The sequence below is a fragment of the Aythya marila genome (genome assembly GCF_965140915.1).
Source record: "Aythya marila genome assembly, chromosome: 8".
NCBI lineage: Eukaryota > Metazoa > Chordata > Aves > Anseriformes > Anatidae > Aythya > Aythya marila.
The window spans coordinates 12019840-12044917 of NC_139049.1; the positions used below are offsets into that span (position 1 = coordinate 12019840).

General features: G+C 43.2%; 1 protein-coding gene across 7 annotated transcripts in view; it reads right to left on the reverse strand.

The window, feature by feature from the left end:
- Window positions 1–18240, reverse strand: part of SOAT1 (sterol O-acyltransferase 1) — a 28726-nt gene extending 10486 nt beyond the window's left edge. Inside the window, exons 1-7 of one of the 7 annotated variants that reach the window (XM_082765868.1) lie at window positions 18141–18240; window positions 15681–15780; window positions 8438–8496; window positions 3053–3201; window positions 2906–2965; window positions 2379–2486; window positions 206–488 (exon numbers count right to left, since the gene is read on the reverse strand). In XM_082765868.1, coding sequence (XP_082621994.1) covers window positions 206–488; window positions 2379–2486; window positions 2906–2965; window positions 3053–3201; window positions 8438–8496; window positions 15681–15774 — 753 coding nt within the window. In that variant the 5' untranslated portion in view covers window positions 15775–15780; window positions 18141–18240. Of the gene's footprint in view, window positions 1–205; window positions 489–2378; window positions 2487–2905; window positions 2966–3052; window positions 3202–8437; window positions 8497–15650; window positions 15785–17782; window positions 18106–18140 lie in introns of those variants that run through there. The other 6 variants (XM_082765864.1, XM_082765865.1, XM_082765866.1 and 3 more) reach the window with 6 other exon arrangements.
- Window positions 18241–25078: the final 6838 nt, after the last annotated feature.

The following is a 25078-nucleotide window of genomic DNA, read 5'->3' on the forward strand; positions in this document are numbered from 1 at the left end:
CCACATCAAAACAAAGAGTTTGTTATCAGTAGTTTTTCCTCATTAGACCTGCCACATGAAAGTGTTTAAGTCAAAGACTAACTCCATCCACAGCCCTGGCTTAATTTAATGAATGAAAGAAACACTTAACCCCATCAGAAAAAAGGACCCTTTTTATTTTGAAGAGAAGGGTCAGCAGAGCCATAGGTAGTAGAGAGGCACCTACCTGTTCCAGTATTACAATAAATCGGGAAGCCGGAGGCAGGGCATATGATAGAGCAATATAGGTCGGCCCAAACCCAAGTCCAACTGTTTGGAAGAGCGTGAACAACGTCCCATAGAAGAGAGAGCGGATTACACGATGGGAGGAGCTGCGGTAACCTTGGGCCCAGTGGAAGAAAAGGCCGTATGGAATGACAACCGTGGCACAGAACATGCACAGCCAAGTACAGAAGACAACTGGGAACTTTCCAAAAACGAAAACCAGGAGATCAAATCCGAGGACCAGCCTGAAAGGTACAAGGGAAGAGACAATACTCAGAGTCCATTGTTTCATTAGGAAATACTTGCACTTCACTAAGTGGTGAAAGGTCAGATCATCATTATTTGAAGACCTTCACAAAAGGTCCAAACATCATTATTTGAGTGACTAGGCAGAAGTGACTGTGGCAGTTTTCAGCTCAGAAAAGAGGGCTATCTGTGGTAGGTGTAAGTGACCACCCACCAGCAGAGCAGATAAAAGCTAAAGGACACATGCCATCAGTGCTGTCAGGAACAGCTTACCTTCAAATCCCACAGGGCTTAAGTTCATCTTTAAGATGAGAATGTGCTTTGAGAGCATGCTCAAGCTCATCCCTGTTAATAACAAGCATGTGACTGAACGATGCGCTGCTGAATCAGGGTCCAAAAGAGCTTCTGGGGAACACTCATAGGACAGCACTAATCCATGAAGAACCAGTTCTTCCCAGGGAGTTTAACATCTAGAGAGGCTCCCCTCCCCACACGCCACCATAGACATCTAGCACTAATCAAACCTAATTTAATTCTGCTTTGTGAGAACTGTACACATTTCACATGGATTCATTTTTAAAAGTCACACAAAAGGCTTACAGTAAATGGGTGGTCAATGCGAACATGTTCAAACGCACACCGAATAATTTATTTCATTAATCAAACTTACACATAAGGCCCAGAGGTTCAGTTGTAGCCCAGAGTCACTAGAGCTTACTCTTACACATAAGTAGCTGTTCTAAACCCAGCTCAGAGGAACAGGTAATGCAGAGTACACCAACACAACTTGTTCTTATCTGTTAGGCTCATTACAAAGTGGATCTCAATTATCAGATCTAGCTCTTTTTTTTTTTTTTTTATTAAGTAATCACAGATAATACAAGAGGAAATGACCTTAAGTTGCATCAGGGGAGGTTTAGGTTGGATATTAGGAAAAAATTTATTTCCTGAAGGGTTGTGAAGTATTGTCACAACTACATCGCTGGGCAGCCTGAGTCACCATCTCTAGAGGTCTCCAAAACCTGTAAATGTAGTGCCCAGTGACATGCTTTAATGGTGGACTTGGCAGTACTAGGCTAACAGTTGGACCAGGTGATCTGAGGTCTTTTCCAGCCTAAATGATTCTATGATTCTAACCCATTCCTTCAGCTATTTTAGAGGTAATTGCTGACTTTCTCCCAAAATCTATACCGCTGTTAAGTGAGGATCAGCTAAATGATGTTCAGTAATGTATGAGCCCGCTCTTATACCTAGACAACCAAGATAATTATAATCAAGACACAGCTCTGGCTTTATACACTGAAGACCAGATAATCAGCAAGATCAACATGTAATCCTACTTGTGTACAAGAGATACAGCTTGCCAAAAAGATACTATTTAAAGCAACTAGCAAGCGTGAGGAAAGCAGTCTTTCACAATCCTGTTTCGAACTGGCTACCTTCAAAGAACAGTCTTAACAGAGGCTGTGCAAATATCCTTGAGATTCTTCCACAAGATAAACGAAGTTCTATTTTTAAGCACAAGTACAGCATTCCAGGACTATCATTTCTAAACAGAAAAAGGACTGCTAACATATTTAAAGTATTTTCTTCAAAAACACTGTCCTCCAAACAATGCAAGCAGCTGAAGGCTGCTGTTTCACTACTGGTATTGAAATAAAGCACTTGTCCATAAGGTTTTCCCCAATGGCTAGGTAATTTCATTTGAAACTTCCATATCCCCTCAACAGGGATTGCAGCATATTTGAAGTACACCAAGCTGAACACCCCCTTCTAATAAGATCAAGGATGGATTCCTTCCTGCTCCGTTCTGCGTTTGTGTGTAACTCTGGTTCCTTGGGAGCAAGCACTTCCTAGCTCCGGCCGTTCTCTTCTCAAAGCACTCTTACCTTCCTTCATCAATGAAGTCTACTAAAAGCGTGCTGAGGATGAAGACGATGAGAAGAGCGATGAACATGTGATAGATCGTCCTGATGTGACTCACTTCAAACAGCTCACTAAGGGAGAGATTCAAATGCTATCATAATGTCCACATAACAGATCACACCTCCAGTAAGTTGCTTTCAAAGCATTTCACAGTACGGTAACATGATATCACCATTCCAATTCAAGAGACTGTAATTAACACTATTTAAAAGCCAGTCTGCGTGTCAGACACTTCTTTGGTTTATCCTCAAACAAAGAATAATTAGCCATTATCCAATGGTACTGAGGGATTGTATATTTACATTAGGGGAAGCCTGCAAGCTGTAGGCTGGGTGTTTCAGAAAGAAATGGAGAAGTTCAGGTGGATTAGTCCATGGGGGATTGAACACTATGGAAAGTAGAGCACCTCTAAGTAAGGGCTAGTTTGTTTGTTATCAAGGGTATTTTCAGTCAGTCAATTTAATGGGAAGGGTGAAGCTGAACTACTCACTCCAAGAGGGACCTCCTCGCAGTAAATATCTTCCCATGTTCTGGAGGGGCTCTCAAGGACCTGCAAACAAGGAGAACATTCAAGAAAAACGCAAATAGGAATTTCAGAAAACAACATTATTACAGGACAAGCCTAGAACTGACTTACTTGGCTTTATGTAGCTCCTTCTCAGAGCAGGAAGCTGGGAAGAGGGAGGCTGACGATGAGGAGTCCAGGAATGCTGATTTTGCCACCAAACTGTTCACAAACTCTGTGAAGTGACTGTCCACTTCCTTCATGAAAACCGGCTTCAATTGCTGACAGAGTGAAAACAGAGCAAGTTATTTAAGTCTCTGGGTATAAGTCATAAGTGACTTAGATTTCTTTTTATGCCAGAGCAGGACAGAAAAAGGCGTCAAGAAAATATTCCTGTACCATTGCCCTACAGATGGAGCCAACTTGGACAAGATCAGAGGCTTATCCAGACCTGTTCACACACCTCAAGCCACAGGACTTTGAATGATGTTTATCTTCCCTATCAGATGCGACACAGGAACAAAGCAAACATACTGACCTTCACATATGTCTGGAGAAGCAGGTATTTCACATTTTATGGCACTAAGGAAGTTGAGCTAAACTTAATTCATGAGACCCAGAAAACATTTCTCATTTTTAACCAGTTAAATCCCTACCACACAAAACCAAGTGCAAACAAGATTTATATTTTAGCCAATCTAGTGCTACTGGACAAAAAAAAAAAGGCTTTTGTTGCTTGTGGTTAAGCAATCAACATGGATCTTCTCATGCCTTAATGCAGGAATGATCTCAAAGATATGAACAAAGAAAGAAATATTGACTTCGCTCTGCTACTGCTGTTCACATAAAAACTTCTCTGTACCACTGAAGCTACAGAACGCTCTAAGACTTCCTTAAAGCAACAAAACAGGGCCACACTGCTAAAAGTATTAAGACTGGTGCTGTGAGAGAGAAAAAAGGTAGGTAGCAAGACCAAAGTTAAAGAATTAATGGGAACAAACATCCCAGCATAAGGTGCTATGCTCCCAGGCACCTTTACATTAGTTATTTTCTCTAATACAGCCAGTTGGGACCAAATTGCACCATTTCCAGCATATTCATGTCCTCCCAAAACCTCCCCAAGTTATCATAAAACTTGAGAAGCATCTTGTTTGCTAGAGCTCTTCATTTCTAAGGGTTCATAAAAAAAAAAAAAGCATGAACATCTTCCTTATCTACCATTTTCTTGGAAAAATACTCAGGAAGAACACAAGAAGGTGATAACTGGCTGTGAATGAGGCACAGGCCACCCTGGTCAAAGACTGCTTACTTCACCTGATAAAAAAAAAAAGTTTCTTTCTAGAAAGGAAGAGATTATTATTGGGAGGTTTAAGTAAGCTATCCAGACTAGGACTAAAATTCATCTTCAAATGACAAACGATGCAGCGTTAAGATTATAGCCTAATACCACTTTCATCTTGCCTAAAGACTAGCATGTACAATTCATTCCCCTATTTTCCAGCCTACAAAATAGCTCAATGTGCTCTCTTTAGCCTCACAGCGTGAACTTTCAAAGACCTGATCTCCCACACCCCAGGCAGAGTTTTTAAAACAAGATGCATTGATAAAATACTTAAAATTACTTATTTCTATAGAAAATGTTACACTGAGCTCAGGATAGCTCTTCCCTTCAGTACAAACTCTATTTATTTGCAAAGAGGAACCCTGCACAGTAGCTTAAATGTTATTCTTATGACTAGGAAAGAAAAATTAATTCCCTCAAGGAGGGGAAAAAAAGGAAACAAGTTCACTTGTATTTCAGTGACAGCTTGGGCAACCACAAGATCCTAAGACTGTTAGCACTTAGGAAGCCAGATAGTTATCTTCAGCACAGGAGATAAACAAGTTTCAAGACAGCTCATAAGACTACAAGCCTAATTGTACACTATGGTTGGTTTTTGTTTGTTTTTAAATGCAAGTGTTTATTAGCAGCACTTGTCTGACCATCCTTTTGCATTGGACTTTCAGCTTGCCTTCAAATTCAAGGCCCAAGTCTTTCTACATGGTAACTAAACAGGATTTCATCTAGTCTTCCCATTGATCTTCAGCTCACGAACCATTTATCTAACTGCTTTCAGAATTTCTTACCAGCTCTTGTTCTGTAATCTTTAAGGCTGGAAAGTAACAAAAGTCTATTTTCAAGGAGGGAAAGAAAGAGCCTGGAAGTTGTGCACAGAAATGGTACTCCCTCAGAACAATATTTGTGATGCTCGAACTCATTTGTCAGTTGATGTTTACGTTTCGGTGCTTAACAATTACACTAAAGAAAGCTGAAGCAGCATTATTTTTGCTAAGAAGGAACTGGCACAAAGACTAATAGAACAAGGAAGGACACAGCAAAAGCTCATCTGAAAAGCCTGCTTCAGTAACAGAGCTTTTAGGCCAGCAAAACCTGTTAACAGATGATGTATTCACAGAAATTGCTTTTGTCTAACACAACGACAGATGATGATCAGCCAAGCTTAACTCTTGCAGTAAATACAAAATAATCCGAAATGAGACCACAAAACCAGAAGGTCCTGAAGTCAAATCACACCAGAACTCTACATTCTTCCTGTTTCACAGTGGTCAGATTCAGAGAGACCTCTTGAAACAGAAGCTGCAGTAGGAGAAGGGGCAGATTAATATTTAACTTAATAAAAATATTTTTCCCCTATTTGGCAGCTGCCAATAAAGAATAAACAAACCTCAACAGCACTTAATGAAACAGCTCTTAGGAGCTGGCTATATATTGCTGTCTGGGAGGCTTCTCTTGCATCTAAGTGATTTATTCATTTAAAAACAATAGGAAGAGTTGGTTGAGTACTTTGGAATTACAGTCTGTAACAGAAAACACCGCTCTGTCACAGCCTGCTTTTATACCATGCATACATATACGCTGACCAAAAGATATATGACTTTCTACTCCTCTTGAAGCATTCACATTTCCATGCCAAAATAAAAGCACTATTCATTTTAAGTCTTCCCCCGCTTTTTTTTTTTTTTGTGTGTGTTAAGCCTAATCACCTCCCAGCAAGATTTTAAGAGAAATTATTTCCTTAAAATACCTCTTCCTTCTCAGCTAGCACTCCACTGAGATTGCCTTCTCTTAACACAGCCCTTCAGGGCCAACATCAACATATGCATGTGCCTGGACTGGGAAAACAGGACAGAAGTTCTCACTAAATAAAATACAACACAACTGGAGCACAGACCCTACAGTAACCATAATTCTGTACAACAAAGCTGCACAACATATCACACTATATTGGCTTCTATTACAACTACAACTCAAAGGGCAGTCTATTTGAGAAACTGCCAGAGTAACTGTTAGTGCTCAACAAGCCAGGTGACTCAGTCACCAAAGAAGTGAAACAGCAGAGTAGACGATGCACCTCCCATCAGCTTACGCAATGACAGGGTGCATACACAGCTGGCCTTGTAGTGTCCCGTAACTCAGAGCACTTCAGTAAGTTTCTGAAACTGCACTTGAAGTTTTAGACAAGTAAATGGGCAGATCCACTCACCTGTAACCATCAAGTTTCAATTAAAAGAATCTGATTGTTACAAGAACAAGAAGGGGGACAAGAATAAAAAATGCTATGCGATAAGTAACAGAAGCTGGCCAGCAAGTCAGAGAAAGTTGAGCCAAGTAACCCTGTAGCTTACTGCTAAAGAGAAAATTACACGTTTCCTCTTAATTTTACTCATTCTAACAGGTTTAATAATTTCAGTTACTGAAACATCACAACATTAAGCCCTGACCAAGTGACAGACACCATTCCCAACTCGGTTCAGGATTAACAGAGGACTAGATCCTCCAACTGGACTGCAAGATACAATGAAGGCATCCTAATTGAAATAACACCTGCCAGCCACAATCCTCATTTAAATCAGTGCAAGCTGTCAGTGAGCAGCACTTCTCAAGCAAGCATCTGTCTAGGCCTCAGATACCTGCCACCTAAAGGATAAACTGGAATCCAAGCTTCTGTTGTGTAAACCACAGGACAACAGGAGCAGGCACTCCAGGAATTCTGCAGCAGATGCAAGTTTTTACTTAGCCTTGTAGCTAAGTTTGTAGCTTTGAGGCACCTTAAATTTGCAAATTGCTAAACTCAACATTTAGAACCTGAACTCCCTGCGTTTCAGGAGCAACTTGAATAATTAGAAATGCCACTGATCCTGCTGGTTTTCTTTGATTCTTACTGTGGATGAGAAATCACCTTGACTACAGGCTAGTACGTCTCAAACCTGGTGGCCAGAAAACATTTAGGAAGAAAAGACTTTCCTGACAAAAGAAATCCAAGATCAAGCTGTTTGCTTGCATCCAGCTAGTACCCCCTGAAACCTGGAGCTTACAAAGCTCTGTGTGCTTAACAGTCCTTTAAAGTTTGCTTGTGCAAGCATCTGTTGCAAACAATGATTTGCAAGAGCTGTGTTTGTCTGCAGAGAAAAGATATGAGGCAGATATGAGGCTTGCTCTATCATGCCCTCAGTAAGAATGAAATAAATTTCAGAGCTGACTATCCCTCTCATGGGCTGAATTTTAGGAGTTTCAGCATAACAAACAGGACACCCTAAGTGGAACCCACTGACATACACTATAGTTACCTGTTGTAAATTACCACCGATAGAGAGAAAGGACTTTAACGCAAGGAAGTCTCAAAGGTCTCAAAGGCAGAAGATAGTTTTCTGTCCTACAAGTATTCACCTCCTTGAAATCTATATAAGGCTGAGGCAATTAGATGACTTCATCTTTACCATGGAATTCTTCACAATAAAATGAAGAAAGAGTGCAGGACAATTTGCCCCGAAGAACAAGCCTGCTGCGAAACAATGGTTAGCAAAGAGGGTGCAGTTCATTGTTAGCTAACTTCAATTAATTTGCCTGTAAATCATCTTAGCATAAGCGAAGACAATGGCAATTCACACAGACGCAAGATGACGTTAGAAATAAACAATATTATTTTTGAAAACATTGCTCACTGAGAAAAAAAAGTGGGACCAATGCTAAGTAAGATCATCTTCACAGCCAGGGCACCAGAAGCAGTGGGACACAGGCTAGGTGCTGTACATGCCTTTATCCAGTGGGTAGCAGGTCACAGAGCATTTTAAACACTAAACTTGCAAGCTGTCAAAAAGGAACAGGCTAGCTGACAATCACAGTGTTGTCAAAAGTTAGTAGCGAGGGAAGTTTAGTTTTATTCAAAGTTTATTCAAAGTTATTTTATTCAAAGTTTGAACTTTGAATGCCTCAAAGTTCGTTCATATCACTGGACTCTAACCTACTGGGGGGTCAAGACAGAATTGCGTTTGATAACACTGCCTCTTGTGCTAAGTCAGGAGAGAGAAGGAAAAGAGAGAAGGCTGTGTAGAAGTCACCATGCTCAAGTTATGACTGAGTAGAGATTTGTGTTCAGCACTAGCCAGCCTCCAAAGGAAACAATCTGGGTCAATCATCCCGTTCCTCCCCACAAGGAAGCATTAGAGTGTATTTACCTCAGCTTCTGCTATTAGCTGCATTTTCCTGGTTATCACATGGTCAACATCAACCCGGCCTAAGGGAGGAAAGCAAATATTTAGCAGTTGCATCTTCAGCAATGTGACCACATATAAAAATACAGGAAGAACAGCATGCAGTAGCTTATCCATTGATTTTTCATTAGAGCTCTTGATTTTTAGTAAGGTCCCTGTAAGTTCAAAATAAAACTGCAGGAAATTCACAAGCATGAACAAGTATTTTAAACAGCCATTTAGGATCACAGCATTATAAGGCAGGCAACAACTGATAACGTGCTGGATTTCTGAAAGCTTTGCAACTCCACAAATCTTCCCAAGGTCCCTAAACATATTCAACCTTGAAACAGCAATTAGAACAACCCTTGGAAGGTCACATCCAAGTGTGCTGATCTTTTGTCAGAGTTTTATCTCAGGCACAGTGAGCTAGACATAAGATTAGGTTGTCTGGAGGTCTCTACACTGCCAATACACAAGGCAGTCAAATCACGGCTGTCTGTAAAATAAAGCAACCAGCTCTGAAGACAGGCTGAGTGACAAGTTGGAAGATGATCCTGCATTCAAACCTGGCTACTTCCCCCATGTCATCCCCTATGAAAAGGGCAGGCATCAGTTTGACTGCATTCCTCAATGTATTTCATCGCTTAGCCAAGTGGGTCTCATCATGCCATAGCATTATGGTCATTAACAATACCTTTGTCTTGAATATTAAGCCTCTAATATTGCCTTTCTTTTGCATATAAAACTATACACATCTGATACTTCTGTTGCATCAGGAGGAACACCATTCACAAACCAGACATTTAGGAGCAGATGAGTTTTAAGACAAGGTTTGTCTGCAGCAGTTGCAGAAAACGGGTAAGCCAGCTGGCATTTCACTTCCATAATTAACTTTGATCTTCTGTTTTGTAATTCTTACAAGGATCTTACATACGAAGGAAAAGCAAGATTAAACCAGCAGCATCCACCCTCCCCCCTAAAATACGTGTTAGGGTGAAAAGATGCCAACAGCCCTTGCCTTGTGCATATCTTCTGGGAATTACAGCTACAACCATACGGCTAACATTACAACTTTTGTGTTCAGTTTCTATACAGCATTATCACACTTGCAGTGCTCTGTGCTGCTAACAGATTCACAGCAGTTTGATGGCTTATAATGCCATTCTTGTACGTGCACATCCCATCCACACAAAGCATACGGTGTGCTTTAAATAGAAGCAAGGGCTTCTGCAAAGCACTCATCTGAAGGTGCTCCTGTGAGCAGACAATTGTAATAATGTTTAAATACTCCAGAGAGAACTGCAGTTCCGATGTAGAAGAAGAGTGAAGTGAAACCTTACATTCAGTGAAGCTATGCTCATTTGTCAGCATTCATTTGAAATCCCTGCCACTCTGTATCAAGCAGGCATACAGAATAGTTTCTACCGTTAAAAAAAAAAAAAAAAAAAAATCGATACACAGGCTGCAGACCAACGAACAGACTGGTGATAAGTCTAATACTTCGCAGCCTTGTAACACAAACAACGCAATTACTAAACATCATGATTTTTTTGGGCTGCACAAATAGATCACTTTTCACAAAAATAGAATTCTTGGTTGCTAAGCATCACACCTCCAAAACAACAGAAAGAATATTACCTAAGCATTTAAGCCTACCACACTGTTGTACTTGCTGAAGAGCAGCTGTTTGTGGAAAACAATCCAAGAGTGTAAGAGACCTTGTGCTACTCAGCTCATGCACTTGGCTGCTCTCAAATGGATCCCCCCACCCAAAGAAAAACTGTAAAAACACATCAAGCCATTCCATAAGCAGCAGAACAGTACACCCTTCACATCATCTCAGGGGATCTACTCCCTCACTGCACTGCTCTGCAATTGTATTAAGAGTACAGCAGTAATGGGGGAAGGGGGCCAAGAACCACCTGACACCTATCTGCCAGCAAGCAAGCCACACAGATGCTGAGCTCAGAGCAGAACCGACCTTTCCCGCAGAAAGGTAAAGATTTGTCTCTTATCCAGCAGCCAGTCTTCAAGACTGTCAAGTTTACTTGAAACCATCCAACAGGGTCAAAGATGACAGGACACGTGAGACTTAGGGGATTGCACTATTTCCTTTTTAAACTAACATAAAAATAAGCAGCAAGTGCTTTGGCCATGTTATTTCCTGCCGGATCTTGCATCTGAGGCCTTGGTTACTACTGCTACCCAGGAATGGTTCTCTCTGTAACTAAGATATCCTTTCTGACTTACAAGGCCTTAAGAGATGGTTACACAGATTCCCAGCACACAGCTTTATTGGCTGTACAGGACAATAGGCAGGTCTCTGACCTGCTGATGTTGCAACTGCTAAATTGTACGCAGCGCCCCTCCTATCACTTTATCCACCCACACACCAACGTGTATGTAAAGACTACACTGCCTAGAAACGTGGCTAGTTTAAAAAGCCTTTACGTCAAGACCTCAGTATCTTCAGTATACACATCTCACATAGCAAACCAGGTAAAACTACCTGTAAGCTCAGTTACTTCTTCTCCAGAACAAAAAGAAGACCCCTGTAGAAGAAAATCCACCCCAAAACAACTCATCCTGCTGTTTCGCATTGCCCAATAAACTCCTGCTGGATCACCAGGCAGGTACCAGGGAATATAACATCATCACCTTGAATCAGTCATCTCCTGTTGTGCAAGCTGTTCCTTGTGTTCCCTAAGAAGAGAACCATCACATGATTTTGATTAAGAGAAATTGTGCACTGAGAAGTCTACATTTTCTTTTTCCGTTGACATTGACTGATTCCTTTGTATCACCCTGGGATTACGCTATCATTACGAAAATCAGATTCAAGGTTGCACAAGATAAGCAAGCATATCTAGGATTTAAAGCAAAGTGGGATATGCCTTAAAAAAAACAGGAAACATTTAAAATCGTAAGGAAGAAAGTCTTCTTTGAAGACTAGTATGAAATAGTAGCAAGTCTCACAGGAGGCTGAAGCAAGATTTGCTTTCAAAGAGCTTTGCTTACAGGTAGAAATTTTAATTAAGACTCGATATTCCCTTCCCATCAGCAGAGATGTGGATAAGATCTTTATCTCGCTGACCACTTGTCTTGGGCTTGTAGAAACCGATCCCTGCAGGATTTAACACCTCTGTGTAGCCCAAATTCAAAACAGGTTCAGAAGTCAAAAGAAAAAAAAAAAAAAAAAGAACAATTTAAAAATTGTAGTTTCTTTAGGAAACCAAGCTTAAAAAGATCACCTGATTATTGACAAAGCTTCCTATTGTTGAAAACTTGAGCAACTTAAATTTCACAAAAGAATTACAAACTTTTAAAAATAGGATTTCATTTTTCTTTTTTCAGCCTTCTGTTGTGGCTGTTACAAGCAAGTGACATTGAGATGAGAATTATCCCAGTGCATATGGCCTGTTAGTGCTGCACCTTGGGATCCAGCACAACTGATTTCTACAGGAGACACTAGCCGGCACTCTGCTGAACAAGCTCTCAGAAATTAGCTGTGTCAAAAAAAACTTTCATTTTAACTGCTACAGTCTGTAATTACAACCGAGAGCACAAGTGGGAGTAAGTCACTTGAGCAAAGGCATGGTTTGTGTGCAGTGTTACGGTTCCAGCCTGTAATGACTTCAGCCACAGAAGCTGCCTGAAGATCAGCACTCTGAATCACTCCCCCTCAAACTGTTCCTGCATTGTGGAGGTCAGTTTGCTATTAAGGAGCTACAACAACCCAGGAAGATGACTACCATTTAAATCACTTCACAGCATTCAGGACAAAAATGTCGCTGCAGAAAAGCTAAGAAAAGCATGCAGAGATGTGGCAATAAAGTGAAGCTTGTGTGTCAAAAAAGTATTTCTCAGGTAATATTAGGACAACCAAGCACACAAGACAGAACTGTATCTGACGATCACTCAGTTTAGAAGTATTTTCCCCCTAACAACATCAGGATTTGTTTAACTTCAAGATCTTGGAAAGTCACAGATACAAATACCCAATACTGCCCTTCCCTAGAAGGGGTTAAAAAATTGTTCAACTGAGAAATAATGAAGACAATATATCATTCAAAAGACTAAAACAACACAGACAGAAGGATTTCCTGTTACTGTCAGATACCTGGATTCCAAGTGTGTTCTCTAAACACACTGAAAATATTATCTGAAGGACCAGCTACATTAAAGCCAACCTAGCAGAAGGGTACTGGAAAGGAAGGGAAGTGTTGTATTGCACCAGATATGGAACACGAGTTAATAATTTGATGCTAATAAGCCTTACCCTGAGTTATGCTGACTTATGTGGCCACTCAGCAGATAGAGGCAAATTATGCCTAGATTGCCCCTAGTTCAGCCCATCTGCTTAAAGCATGCACGGGCCCCAGAGGTCACTGCACTGCAGTTAGGCAAGGAATCCAGTTAAAAAGCCAAGTTTGCAAGAACACGGGACCCAACAGCCTCTTCACAAGGAGGAAACCCTGGGATGTTCCAGGTCAGGCTAGCTCATCCCCAGGCTCTTCTCAAGAAACCTCCCAGCCTTCACCAAACCCCTGGGTTACAAAACATGCCAGAACCTAGTAATTATCAGAACCTGATCTTAAACAGGATAACTTCTTCATCAGCCTCCCCACAACACACCCAACAAACTCAATTCAAGCAGCTCACGCGCACTTGTTGCTGTGCCTCAGACACTGGGCTCTGTGAACTTTTGCTCTGTGAACAACCAGCAGTAACCTCCTAGTTAGGAGATAACAAGCCCTTTCCAAGTCCAGCATTACCAGACAGGCTTACTCACACCAGAGATACGCTGCAGAGCTTGTTTGCACACCAGGCTCCTTCTGATTTCTGAGGAAAGAAGGGCAGACTCCACAAGCATCAGTTTACTGGTTTGAATGGTCTCATCTCAGCATTTAGATACAAGCCAAAGAGCCATGTCCTCTCTAATCTTCTAGATCTTTCTATCCAGTTTCCATTACAGCCATTCCAGATAAGTTTGCCTGCAGCAAGTACTGCCCAGTACCAACATCCCATTAAGCAGAACAGATTTACCTCTGCGTATTTCCCTCGGAAAACATGTAAAACTAATCTTAAAGCAGCCTGGATTTTGACAAGGGATTATTGCTGCCTGGATCATTTGCTGACTATATGCCAAGACCAAATTAGTTGTTTAATTAATATACTAAAGCCAATTCAAGGAGAAAAGATGTGAGACTAATGTTCAGCTACTCTATCAAAGTGAAGTTACAGACCAAACCATTACAAGACACAAACCCATCTAGGGACAACCCAAGTACAACCCAAAATTATCCAGTCTTAGAACTCAGCAAACAATGCAAGCTTCCAGCAGCACTCATGAGGCAAACATAGCCTAAGCTACGCAAATGGAAGAGTCTGAGCCATTGTGGTCTTGAAGCCAATACAGGGATTAAATCAGCCAATGTTTTGGGGTTTGAATAAAGAAGGGATTAATAGCCTAGCAGCCTCCGTAAAAAGTTCACACACTTCTGGAAACTAGTCAATTGGCCCTTGACACTAACTCTTAATTTAAAGAGCAGATTGTGGTTGCTAATCGGGGAGGATTGAGGGTGGGAAGTCACCTTAGCGATTTAGTTTTTCTACAAAAAGAATTGCTACAAAGATACTACATATTTTTTTGCATACAAGATGCCATCTTCACCTGTCTAGAACTCCTTGGCTGCAGTTCCAGTCTTGTCTAAAACTCTACATACCAGAACACTGGCCTCAAGCTGCCTTTGTACATCAACACTAATGCCTTAGGAATAGTTATGCACAAGCTAGGACAAAAATCTAGAAAAAGAAATATACAGGCATTTCTTTTGAGCAATTCTTCCACCTTAGCTGTGCTTTCACAGAAAACTGTCACTACTTACACAAGCATATTGGACTACGTTAAGAGTCTGCTATATGAAACACCTGAACTTTGTAAACACCTTGGACTTTGTAAAACTTCAAGCTTTGTGACGCAGAGCTGCAGATCTAACCCTGCCACAGAGACAGATTCCTGACCCAAGGGTTTTGCATGGTCCTGTAATGCACTCAGTCAGAGGCTGACTTGTCCCCCAGCTCCCTGTGGCATTCTCACTGTCACCATCACTGTGGTGAGCAAAGAGTTTGCAGTAACCAGTCTGAAGTCTTACAACCCTTCTGCTGAACTGGCAGCAACCTTGGAAGATAAAAGGCAGCTAGCTGTAACTAAACAGGATGTCCCTCAGCTGTCCTTGCTGTCCTCCACTGCAGCTTGGACTGTAGTAGAACACAGCACTTTGTACTAAACCATCTCACCAGATCTATGAACACACGACAGCCTGGTACACTTCCAGGAGACCTGCCCCAGAATGTTTATTTGCTATCCACCCATAGCGTCTCACCTGCAGTGACATTATGTTGCATTTCAGACGTATTAAAATGAAGGGCTTTTTAAAAACAGGCACACCCACCTATCAGGTGCTAATTATCACAGCTCTATTTATTCTTTACCCACAAGCTTGCAAGAACTCAAACTCAAGCATAACAGTTAAGGTGTTTACATAGATAAAGAGGTAGAAGTCCATTTCTAAACCCATCCTAATTGTTTTCCAGGAGTCACTAACTCCCTGCAAATTTCCAGAAACAGCATTGATGAAACAGTCCCATTCTACTGAATTAAACCATCAGCAGCACCAACAGCTGAACAAAAAAATAACCTCAATTCTTAAGTAGCCTGTGGGACAAATTTCTCTCCAAGATATTTTTTGTAAGAAGAAATCCAACTTGCTCTAACTCCCATTCCAGGTTAAAGACATAGAGCAAAATAGTAACATTAGTCAGAACTGCCCCAGTAAAAATTACCTCCTTGAATCACTAGTAACAGGGTTTTAGAGCATATATTCGCATGGCACATTGTGACAAACTAGTTCAGCTTTTTGCTTATCCTGTCTCCCAAAGAGAAAGGAAACGAGCTGCAATTCCATCACCAGCAGGCTGGAAAACGGTACAGCATAACCCAGGAGTTTAAGACAGTCACAGTGTCCACAGGCAAAACCACTCCAATTGCCACACAATTGTCCCTGCAAATTAAGGGACAGGCCACGTGCAGCAGCAACCCTCCCAGCCAGCCAACTACAAGCCACATTACTTTCTAGGCAGCCACAATATAAACTGCTACAAACCCCACTAAGCCCAAGCGAAAGAACCTCACCATTGCTTGCGTTTTGGAAGGACCTCTCACCCTCAGATCTCCTCTGCACCTCCTCGTTCTCAGGGGGCTTGTGGGCTGTAGCGGAGCCAGACTGGCGCTTCCTTGCACAGTCTTCACCTGCCATTGCTGCCTAGCTAGACCAGAAAAGGAGAGAAAACAATTAGTGACAAAACCTCATTTATTCTTTAAATGGTTAAAGAACAAATTACATAGCCTTCTTTGCTCTATAGCTAAGATTTTTTTTCCCCCATTATGAATTCAGAGTTGGGTTAAGGGAAAATGAGTACACACTTGTATTAGTGTGTATTACTGCAGGTCACACTTCCCTTACTACAAGCAGTGAAGAAGCAAAAAGTATCCAAGTTTCTAAACCACTACAAAAAAAAAAAAAAAAGCAATAACAAAAAACAACACACATCTTTTATCTCCCCACAGCTCCCTCCTTTTCCCTACAGATTTAAGTATTTAAATTGACTCGAGCCTTTGTGAAATCTTTAAAAGTCCCAAGAAGCCCTTGTAAATGCTTTCCAATAGTCAGTCGGACAGCAGAATTTGTCTTCAGAGAGCTCTGGCACGTTTGCTTTGCAGAATCGACCACATGATTTTACTTGAGCCAAGCCCCTTCCTGTCAAGACTTCAGTCCTTACTGAAAGAGCAGTTTCCTCAATAGATCCTTGTACTCTGGTTGGCCAGACAATGGCTGTATTGCAAATAAAGGAAAAACAGGAAGAGAAGATCAGGTCCGAGCTACGCCAGATTCAATGACAAAGGTCACTGCTGGGGACAGAGCTGCTAGCTAACAGGGAACACCTGAACAGCTAGACTGAAAAACTGAAAATCCTTCTTTAAAGAAAAAGGGGAAGGGACTCTAGTTTGGTCACAGAGTGACATCCCAGCACACTGCCCACAAAGAACAACTCAAGCCCACAGATATGTAGCTACAACCAGGGTCAATTTTCAGAACTGGAATTCCAGAAAAAAACATGCAGGCACCTACAGAACTAGGTTTTCAAACTAATGCTTTTCCTTTTTGATACATTTCTCCCCCACTCTGGGGGGAGAAATCAACCACCACCACCATTTCCTGCAGGACACTGCCCCTTCTAGCCCTGTGTCACAAGATCCCAGCCAGGTCAGCCTACACGCTACAAAACCAAGGACCATAAAAATGACAAACTTCCAAGCTGGCTTTGTAAACCAGCCGATAGCTCACACCGTCATAATTTATGTAATACAAAGAGCGCTCACCTGAAGAACACAAAGGACCAGGCATGGAAACAGTAAACCTTCCTTCAGTTAAGGTGCTCAGCAGCACAGAAAGCTCGCTGGCAGGACTAGCCCACTTCTAACAGCTCTCCGCACCTATTGCTGCCATTGCTCTGAACAACCCTCTCACCTTTAAATGCAAGCCAAGCACCACGGTGAAGACACTCCTTTCTAGCTCCCAGACTTCCCACTGGAATCCCAGTGCAGACACCACCACATCCCATCAGAACAAAGACATTTTGCCCACCTGGGGCTTACAACTATATGGAGATCACAGGCAGGCAGCCACTTCAAGCCTCCTGCTCTTACACAAGGGAGGCAGCCAAAATCCTATCACATAAGAATGGGTCAGTGATCACAGCTCAGATTTTAAAGAAAAGTGAGGGAAGAAGGAGGGGGGATAAAGCAGCCACATTAATTCAATCATTAACAGTCTATCCCCTGAGCCACTACACAGCCTCTCCACTGCCTCCTGATCCGAGTCAAGTTGTTCTCCCGAACTACATCCATCCTTGCGGGGCACAGCTCTCCGGCTGCAGCAGAGGACCAAGTTTCCTCCTATTCAGCGCACGCTCCCCATCTTCAAGGGGCGCGGAAGGCAGCCTCCTCTCCAGCACACACATGGGAGTTGTAAGAGTATCTGAGAGACTGACAGAAAGGAAGCAAGGATAACCCGTTCCAGAACGATGAAGGCAGAACCACGTATGCAGAAGAAGAATTAAAGTAATTAACTCAGGGAGCTGGTACCCTGAGTGAGCTCTGCAAACGCGGTACCACAACAACCCAGCGGAGGTCAAGCCGTCAGAGCAAAGGATTTCTGGCACAGAAACAAGAGCCGTGCTGGGGAACCCTACCACAGCAGATACCTTCCTCGTGGGGTTTCCAGACAAGAAGTACACCACCACAGCACCTGATCCTCCTCCTCCTCCCCGTCAGAAGGCAGCACCCTCGCGGCCAGCAGCCGCTCCCCCGGCCCCGCTCCGAGCACCTGAGCGGCGACGCCGGCGTCCCCCAGCGGGACCGGCCCCAATAACCCCGGGCTGCGCCGCCCTCCAGCTGCCAGCACCACTCGGGGCGAGCCGGGCTCAGCTCCGCGGGGGCTCCCCGAGCCGGGCGGGCACCGGGACACGGCTCGGGTCCCACAGCGCGGGGAGGACGAGGAGGGAGGACGAGGAAGGCAACGGCGGCAGCCGCCTCACGCAGCCCCTCCCCCTCCCCCGTCACCTCAGTCCGCTCCCGCCGCCAACGGCCCCGCGCCGCCGCTTCCCGCCTCCGCCGCGCGCCGCGCACGTCAGCGCGCACCCGGCTCGATGAGGGGAGGGAGGGGGAGCTGAGGCGCCGCCAACGCCCATTGGCTGAGGGGGGAGAATGGGCGGGGCGAAGGCGGGAGGGAGGTGGCACGTGAGGCGCACGTGGGGGGGCGCGCGCCCCTCCTCCCCCCTCCCCCCTCCCCTGACGGTTTCCCGCCTCTCGCCTCCTGTCAGGGCCGCCCCCGGGTCCCCTCAGCGCCCCGGGACCCCCGTGAGGGGGGCCCGGCTGCCTCGGCCGGCTCCCGGGGCTCTGCAGGGACCCAACTTCAAAGGGTTTGACCCGAGCAGGGGCAGATCTGTTGAAGTACCCCGTGCCCTGCAGTGAGAGGAATTGGGTGAAAGGCTGGAGCCCACCCCCCTGCCCGCTGCCTTTCTCCAGGAAGGCGCAGGCACATGACGGCTGTGAGTCACCGGGACGCGTCAGCAGCAAACAAACCCGAGTAACCTCTCAGGAGCTGCAATTTAGAGCATAGATGGGAAAGTATTGCTAAAATAAGGACTGAGCCACTAACTTTCGTGTCTTTTCCTTCTCTTCGCGGCTTCAGAGCAGTGCCATGCGTGCTACCTGTGCCGATACACCTCGAAAGGTTGTCCCAGACCAAGGTACAAAATACACTGAGGTACTAAAACGTTTCAAAGTTTCTGTCACATTTCACCTTACTGTTAGTACCAAAAAATCATTTTGGCCAATGCATACCTGTGAAATGCTTTTTTTAACCTGTAACTGCTGGAATTGTTATTTTAAAGAATCCTTGAGGACTCTGAGCAGAGCCACTGACTGAAAGATTTAGTTTGCAGTGGTCCCACCACCCATCTTTCATGCCATTTAGTAGGAAAACTTGTAAAAAATTAAAATAAAAAAATGTTTTTAGCACAATGCTTCTTAGAGATGATCTAAGTCAGGCTATCCATGACCACTGGTGCCCTCATGCTGAAAACGCTGTGCTAGCTTTTTACACAGAAATGTCTTGTGGTGCCAGCATGACCTGGGTGGATGAGTGGAAAAGAAGAAACAAAAAAAAACACTCTGAAAGTTTGCTAAAGATGAAAAAATTGTTGATGAAACTGTTGCATCAAATCAGTAAAGCCCCAACTCCAGACAGCAGGAAAATGAGATGCCTTTAGCAAAAAGAAAAGTGCACCTAGCTTTCAGAGTTAGTCAACTTGGTTTTCGTATTCTGCCTCAAAAGGATAGGTGCCACCATATTTTAACACCTCTTGAAAGATCTCTCAGGCCAAAGCAGCACGGTGTGACGGGCACTTAGCTCACTTCTGGTCACTCAGCCTTTCCCTAAAAGTGCTGTTTGACAACTTATCCTTCCTTTCATTCTGAGTGTGTTTCCAGGCAGCTCACCCAAGGTGAAGAGCAAAGCAGCTCCCCTTGTTACATCTCTTCCCATCCTTTAAAAAAATAGAAAAAGCCATTGCCACCTGTTTTTTGCCACTCATGCCTATCTTCTGTTGACGTCTTCACAGGTCCAACCTGCTGTATTGTTTCATCATTTACTATGCTTGTCAGCAAGCTGCTTCTTGATTTCCTTGAGTGTTTTCCATTAATCCTGCTGGTTGCATTGCTCAATGGTTACCTAACCACAACCGTTTCTCAGCACCCCTGGATGAATCATGGCGTGGTTGCCCCCATTTGTTGGCATAGCAGCTGGTGTCCCTGACGCTCCAACCCTTTACTTATGCTTACTTGCTTCTGATGTTAATTCACACGTGCTGCCCAGGGTGGACAAATATATCTGCGTGGTGACTTCTGGGGTCTGTGAACACGGCTGGTGCTGACTATGAGTTATGGCAGGACGGGGACAGTCAGGGAGCAGAGGCAGAGGGCTGAGGTCGTTGCAGCCCCTCTAGAAAACCTGTGCCCATTCCTGTTCCTTTCCATCTTTCTCAGCACTGTTGCAGCACAGATGTGATTAACGCTGCCTATTCCTAATTCTGTATAACTCTGCTTTATTTGCTATTTTTAGTCAGCCCAGGTACTAAGTAGCTGTGGCTGTTTCTGATGCCGGCATTGATTGCCTCTAATTTTGACTGGAATCATTAATTCCTTTAAAACTTTTTTATATAGGCTTTAAATACAGTCATCTGGAAGCCTCAATACTCTCACATATTTCAGTGAAGTGTAGTATTTCCTAGAATGTGCTGTTTACAAGTATGGTTTATAATTTCCCAATATGCATACACCATAACAACATCCTGCTGTATAAATGAAAGCGCTCCCTCAAGTGGTAGAAAATATTGCTACACGTTACACTTTTCAAATGTTGATTTTTTTTCCTTTAAATAAAAACACAGCAAAATGAGAGTAAAGTTAGAGCAATGAGGTAACGCCTATTTTAAGCACTGCAGTGAATGAGCTTTTGTTTTTGCACAACCAGAAAAAAAAATGGTGCTGATGTAAGACTGAGGCCAAAACTCAATCAGGCAAGTGCTGCAGTTAAAAAAAAAAAAAAAAGGCATTTAAGAAACTGTAGAGGACTTCAGCCTGATCTGATAACGCATGACTGAATTTTGGCAAGGAAACCTAACACTGGCTCCAGCAGACATCACATCGCTAAGGATGCCTGAAGTGTTTGTAAATCATAAGGACTGCTTTTTAAACCTCCAATGCAAGTTTTCACAGTTCCTGCTATCATCATGTCAAGATTTTGTGCGTAATTACCCTTGTTCCTCTTTACTTTGTATGCGGCCTTGGGAGTTTTCAAAATATTTGGCAAAAGAGATGCAGATTAGCACACTTCTGCGAATAGACAAGCAGCAGGAATTAGGCTCCAGCAAACAATTCCTCGTGCAGCTACTTTCCAAGCAATGAAGTTGCTGTTTTTGCTGGCAGTTGAAACAGTCACAGAAACAATCACATCTCTCTCGGCAGAGGGCAGTGGTATCCTTGCTTGTGGTATCACACCACTTTTTGCTACTGAGCTGAAATCATCCTTAAAAAAAAAAAAAAAAAAAAAAAAAGCAAAGCCCTACTGCCTGGCAGCAGCAGGGTGCTGGATTTCTCTGCAAGCTTCGAAATTCAGGTGCTGAGCTTCTTGCTGCGACCATATGCTTCTGTGAAACTTGCATTGTTTTCTGAGAGGCAAATCATTTTTCCTTTCCCTAACATTTTGAAGTAATAGGATGAATCTTGCCAGCTCTTATAGTTTCGTTTGTTTGCTTGTTTAAATTGAGGGGGTTCTTTCTTCAGTATAGTTAAAAAGGAGAAGATCCTTCTAATCTGGCATCAAATCATGAAAGATATTGAATCCGTATAGGTATAACCACTGTTTAACCCTGCTAAGCTGCACTGTTTTTTTCTGCTACTGCTCTTTACCTTCTGTAACATCCCAGCTTTCTCTTTCTGTTAGGCTCAGAAACAATTTCATGTGGGTCCCAACCACATTATATATGATAATCACTCTCCTCGTGACATGAGCTCAGACCAATCTCAGATTTATTTTGCAGCATATGCTGCTGCTTATTAAAATTGCATGAAAGTATTGAGCTGCCTCAGTGAGGGGCTCTGAAGTCATTTCAGCAGGAACACACCACATTAAATGTGCAGTCAGCCCTGGAAGAGTAACTTCAGAGTTCAGTTCCAGAACAAACAGGCCTAGCTACTGGTATTGACTCTTCTGCTTCTAAGGGCTTTCTAAATATTTTTGTGGAAACACAGTGCTGAACTTGGCCACTGTATCCTTCCCGTTCTTCCACCAGCAACTCTACAAGTTTGGTCTTCAGTTCTGGTGTTAATTTACAAAGGGGGATTTAGTGACAGATTAAAGGTAAGGAGAAAATAAAAAAGAAAGAGGAATCAAACAACTGCAGAACTACACAAATACATACAAGGAAGAAAAAACAGGGATGCAAATATCACGTGGTATAATCCTGAAAGACGATTCTGGCCTTTCTGTGTCCTCTTTGTGGTGTTTCTTCTGAACCAAAGGGAGCCCAACACTGTTTTCCAGAAGCAGCTAAGTATTTCTCTGCCATAGCAAGGCCCAGAGCTGAGGAGGAATTAGCATGACCTGTCAGTAAAATCCATTGCTTAGCCAGTTTGGACCAGAAATCTCTTCCTCTCAATACTTCATAATAATTTGTTTCCTTTCTCTGTTTCCTAGGTAAAAATGAAGCACTTCGCTCTCCCGATAGCTGCTAAGATGCTTATCTGGACAAAATAGCGTAAGTCAATATTTTCTACCATTTCCTTGCCTCCCATTTATTTGTAACAGTATAAAAGCACTGACTGTTGGTGAACATAGAAGAAAATTGGTGCTTTTGTAATGACTGAGCCAGGGGAATTCCCAGGACAGGCATTTGAAGGTAAAAATCACAAAGTCCAACCTATTCTGTATGTTTCAAAGCCCATGTTACAGGGACTAATAACTTTCTGTGTGCAGTAAGCAACATTTTCATTTTCTGATGTGGGAGACTTCCATGGCTTTCTCCACCCCCCAGTTTCAGAAACAGTGGAATGTTTTCAGGTCAGGACTTTGATATGCAAACCATAACATAATTCCTTGGTACTCTTTTAGACTGTCTTCAAAAGTAACGTTACGAGGCTGTGGGAAAAGTGTGGGGAAAAAACACTGAGCTGCTGTGGTGTGATCAGATCAGCTGGGGCTTCTCTTTGAATATGAGATCCCTGGGGTCATCAAGGAGAGATCTTACAGAGAAATGTCATTTAGCCACCACGCTGGCTACTTAAAGAAACTCCATGGGGAACACCATGGAGAAGTTCAGGAGAGTCAAAATGTCAGCTAAGATCAAAATGGTAAGAGTGGTTGGTCTTTATAGCAAAAGCCCTCCTAAAGTAGCAAAACTCTGACATATTTCTTGGAGGAGAAGATTGACTTTCCATTGTAAACTGAGAAAGGAAATGGGCTTTCAGCTTTCAGCATGAGGCATTTCCTCTTTTCCATTTTGGTTTAATCTCTGCAGAGATAGATGACATCTACTGAAAGTAGTCCCAAGCAGGAGACATTTCTAAATCTGCCCAACCAGCTCTTTGGCTGTTTCCATAGCGATGATGCAGCCAGGCCTGCTGCTCTCCCTTCTGCAAGAACCTTTCCCAAACCTGATACGGACAGAGAACAGCATGCTTTTGTGGCTCCCCTGCCAAAACCTTCACTCTTCTCTGCTCAGGGCCATTCCCATTTCTTCCTTTTTGCTTCTCCCTGACTTTGGAAATACCTGGCCAGAGAGGGAACCTATCCACATGCTTCTTCTCTGCCTGCCTGATCTGGGAAAGGAGGGAGTGCTGCGGGTTATACAACTTGAGAGACTGGAGAGGGCAGTACTTTCCAAGTTTCCAAGCTGCCTTGGAAAGAAGTTTGGGGTGATGGTAAGGGAGAACAGTGTAGGGGCCAGGAGCAGAAACAAAGCAGAAAGAAAGAAAATCCAGATTTCTGTCTAGTCTCCCAGAAGAATTGGACTGAAACTTGGCACCTCTGGCCATAGCAACAAGTAGAGCAGTAAAGAATGTACAGACTTGGTACAATGCAGTGCTTTTTGAAGGAGATGACAAGCGTGAAGGAACACTTCCAAAACCCTGAATTCAGATAGATCTATGTCACAGCTGAGTCTCTGGCAGCTCTCAACAGAATTTCACTGAAAGTGAAAAAAAAGAAATAAAGAAAAAAAAAGTCAGAGTTACAAAGCTGAAAGAGGAGCTTTAGCTATCAGCTGACGACCAGCAGAAATGGGAGATTATAATGAATCTATACTGGGAGGTGAAACAATCTGCAGGGTTTGCTGCTGCAGTTGATCAGCATTGGGCTGAGTTGATGTGGTTACAAGAACATCTTTGTGCTCAGCGATATTCCGTTGTTGGCCTAGTGCCTTGAGGCTTGCATGCTTTGGAAATATGGATGAGGAGATGAAAACTTGAGTTTGTTTAAAGGATTTAAATCTGAAGATGGCAGGCCCAGGAGAGGGATTCTGAGCTCAAGCATGTAGGTCATGCAAGAGAGGTCTTGTCTTCGCTAGCAAGTTAATATGAAATATAGTAGAAGTGTTCCTGTTAGTTCAACCCTTGCCCCCACACACGAAAAAGTCCCCTCGTTGCATAAAGTGGCTGGAGAAAACGAATCAACAAACCAAGCAGAGAACAGGGTAAACCTTGAGCGAGTTCGGTTCATCTTTTGCCACTGCTATTTCTCTACAGTACGGATCCACGTTAGAACCACTGAGACAATCAGCAGCACTTACTCCACGCAGTTTTTCCACTCGTGTTTTCCTCACCGTCTGCCAGCTCCTTGCTTCCCATTTATGAGCTTATTCACCTAGTTGCAAAAGGCTTCCAGCACCCGTAATAGCAACCACCCATCTTTGGCGCGGAAGTCTGTGCTTTATTATTCTGAAAATGTGCCTCAGAAGACCTCATTTCACTGTTGCCTGCTGATCCAGCACCAAGTTATGGGAGAATCACTGGTGTGATGCTACTGTAGTCTGTGATTTCAGGGGGAAGGATCCAGGCTGAGAGCTTTCTGGAGGTGTTCCAAATGAGCTGTCATGAGAAGAGAATCCAATACACAAGACCTCAGCGCTGAGGGAAAATCAGAGGGTTTCATATACTCAGAGAAAAAGTGTAGAACTATAAATGCTAACTCAGTAACTCCCCAGGAATGAGCATGTGCCATGCTGGGACTGAATGCATCATTAGCAAATCCCCGAGGCCAGCTCTCTATTTCAGACTGCACTGTATAACAACTCCAGGGAACGTACAGACACAGAGGATGCTGATAATTTCACAGCTACTGCTTCCCTGTGAGGCAGAAAATAGAAGTGCTCTGAAACTCTTTCTCGGGAACACAAAAGTAATGTTTTCCAGAGCCATCAAAAGCTGGAGCATATAGGTGT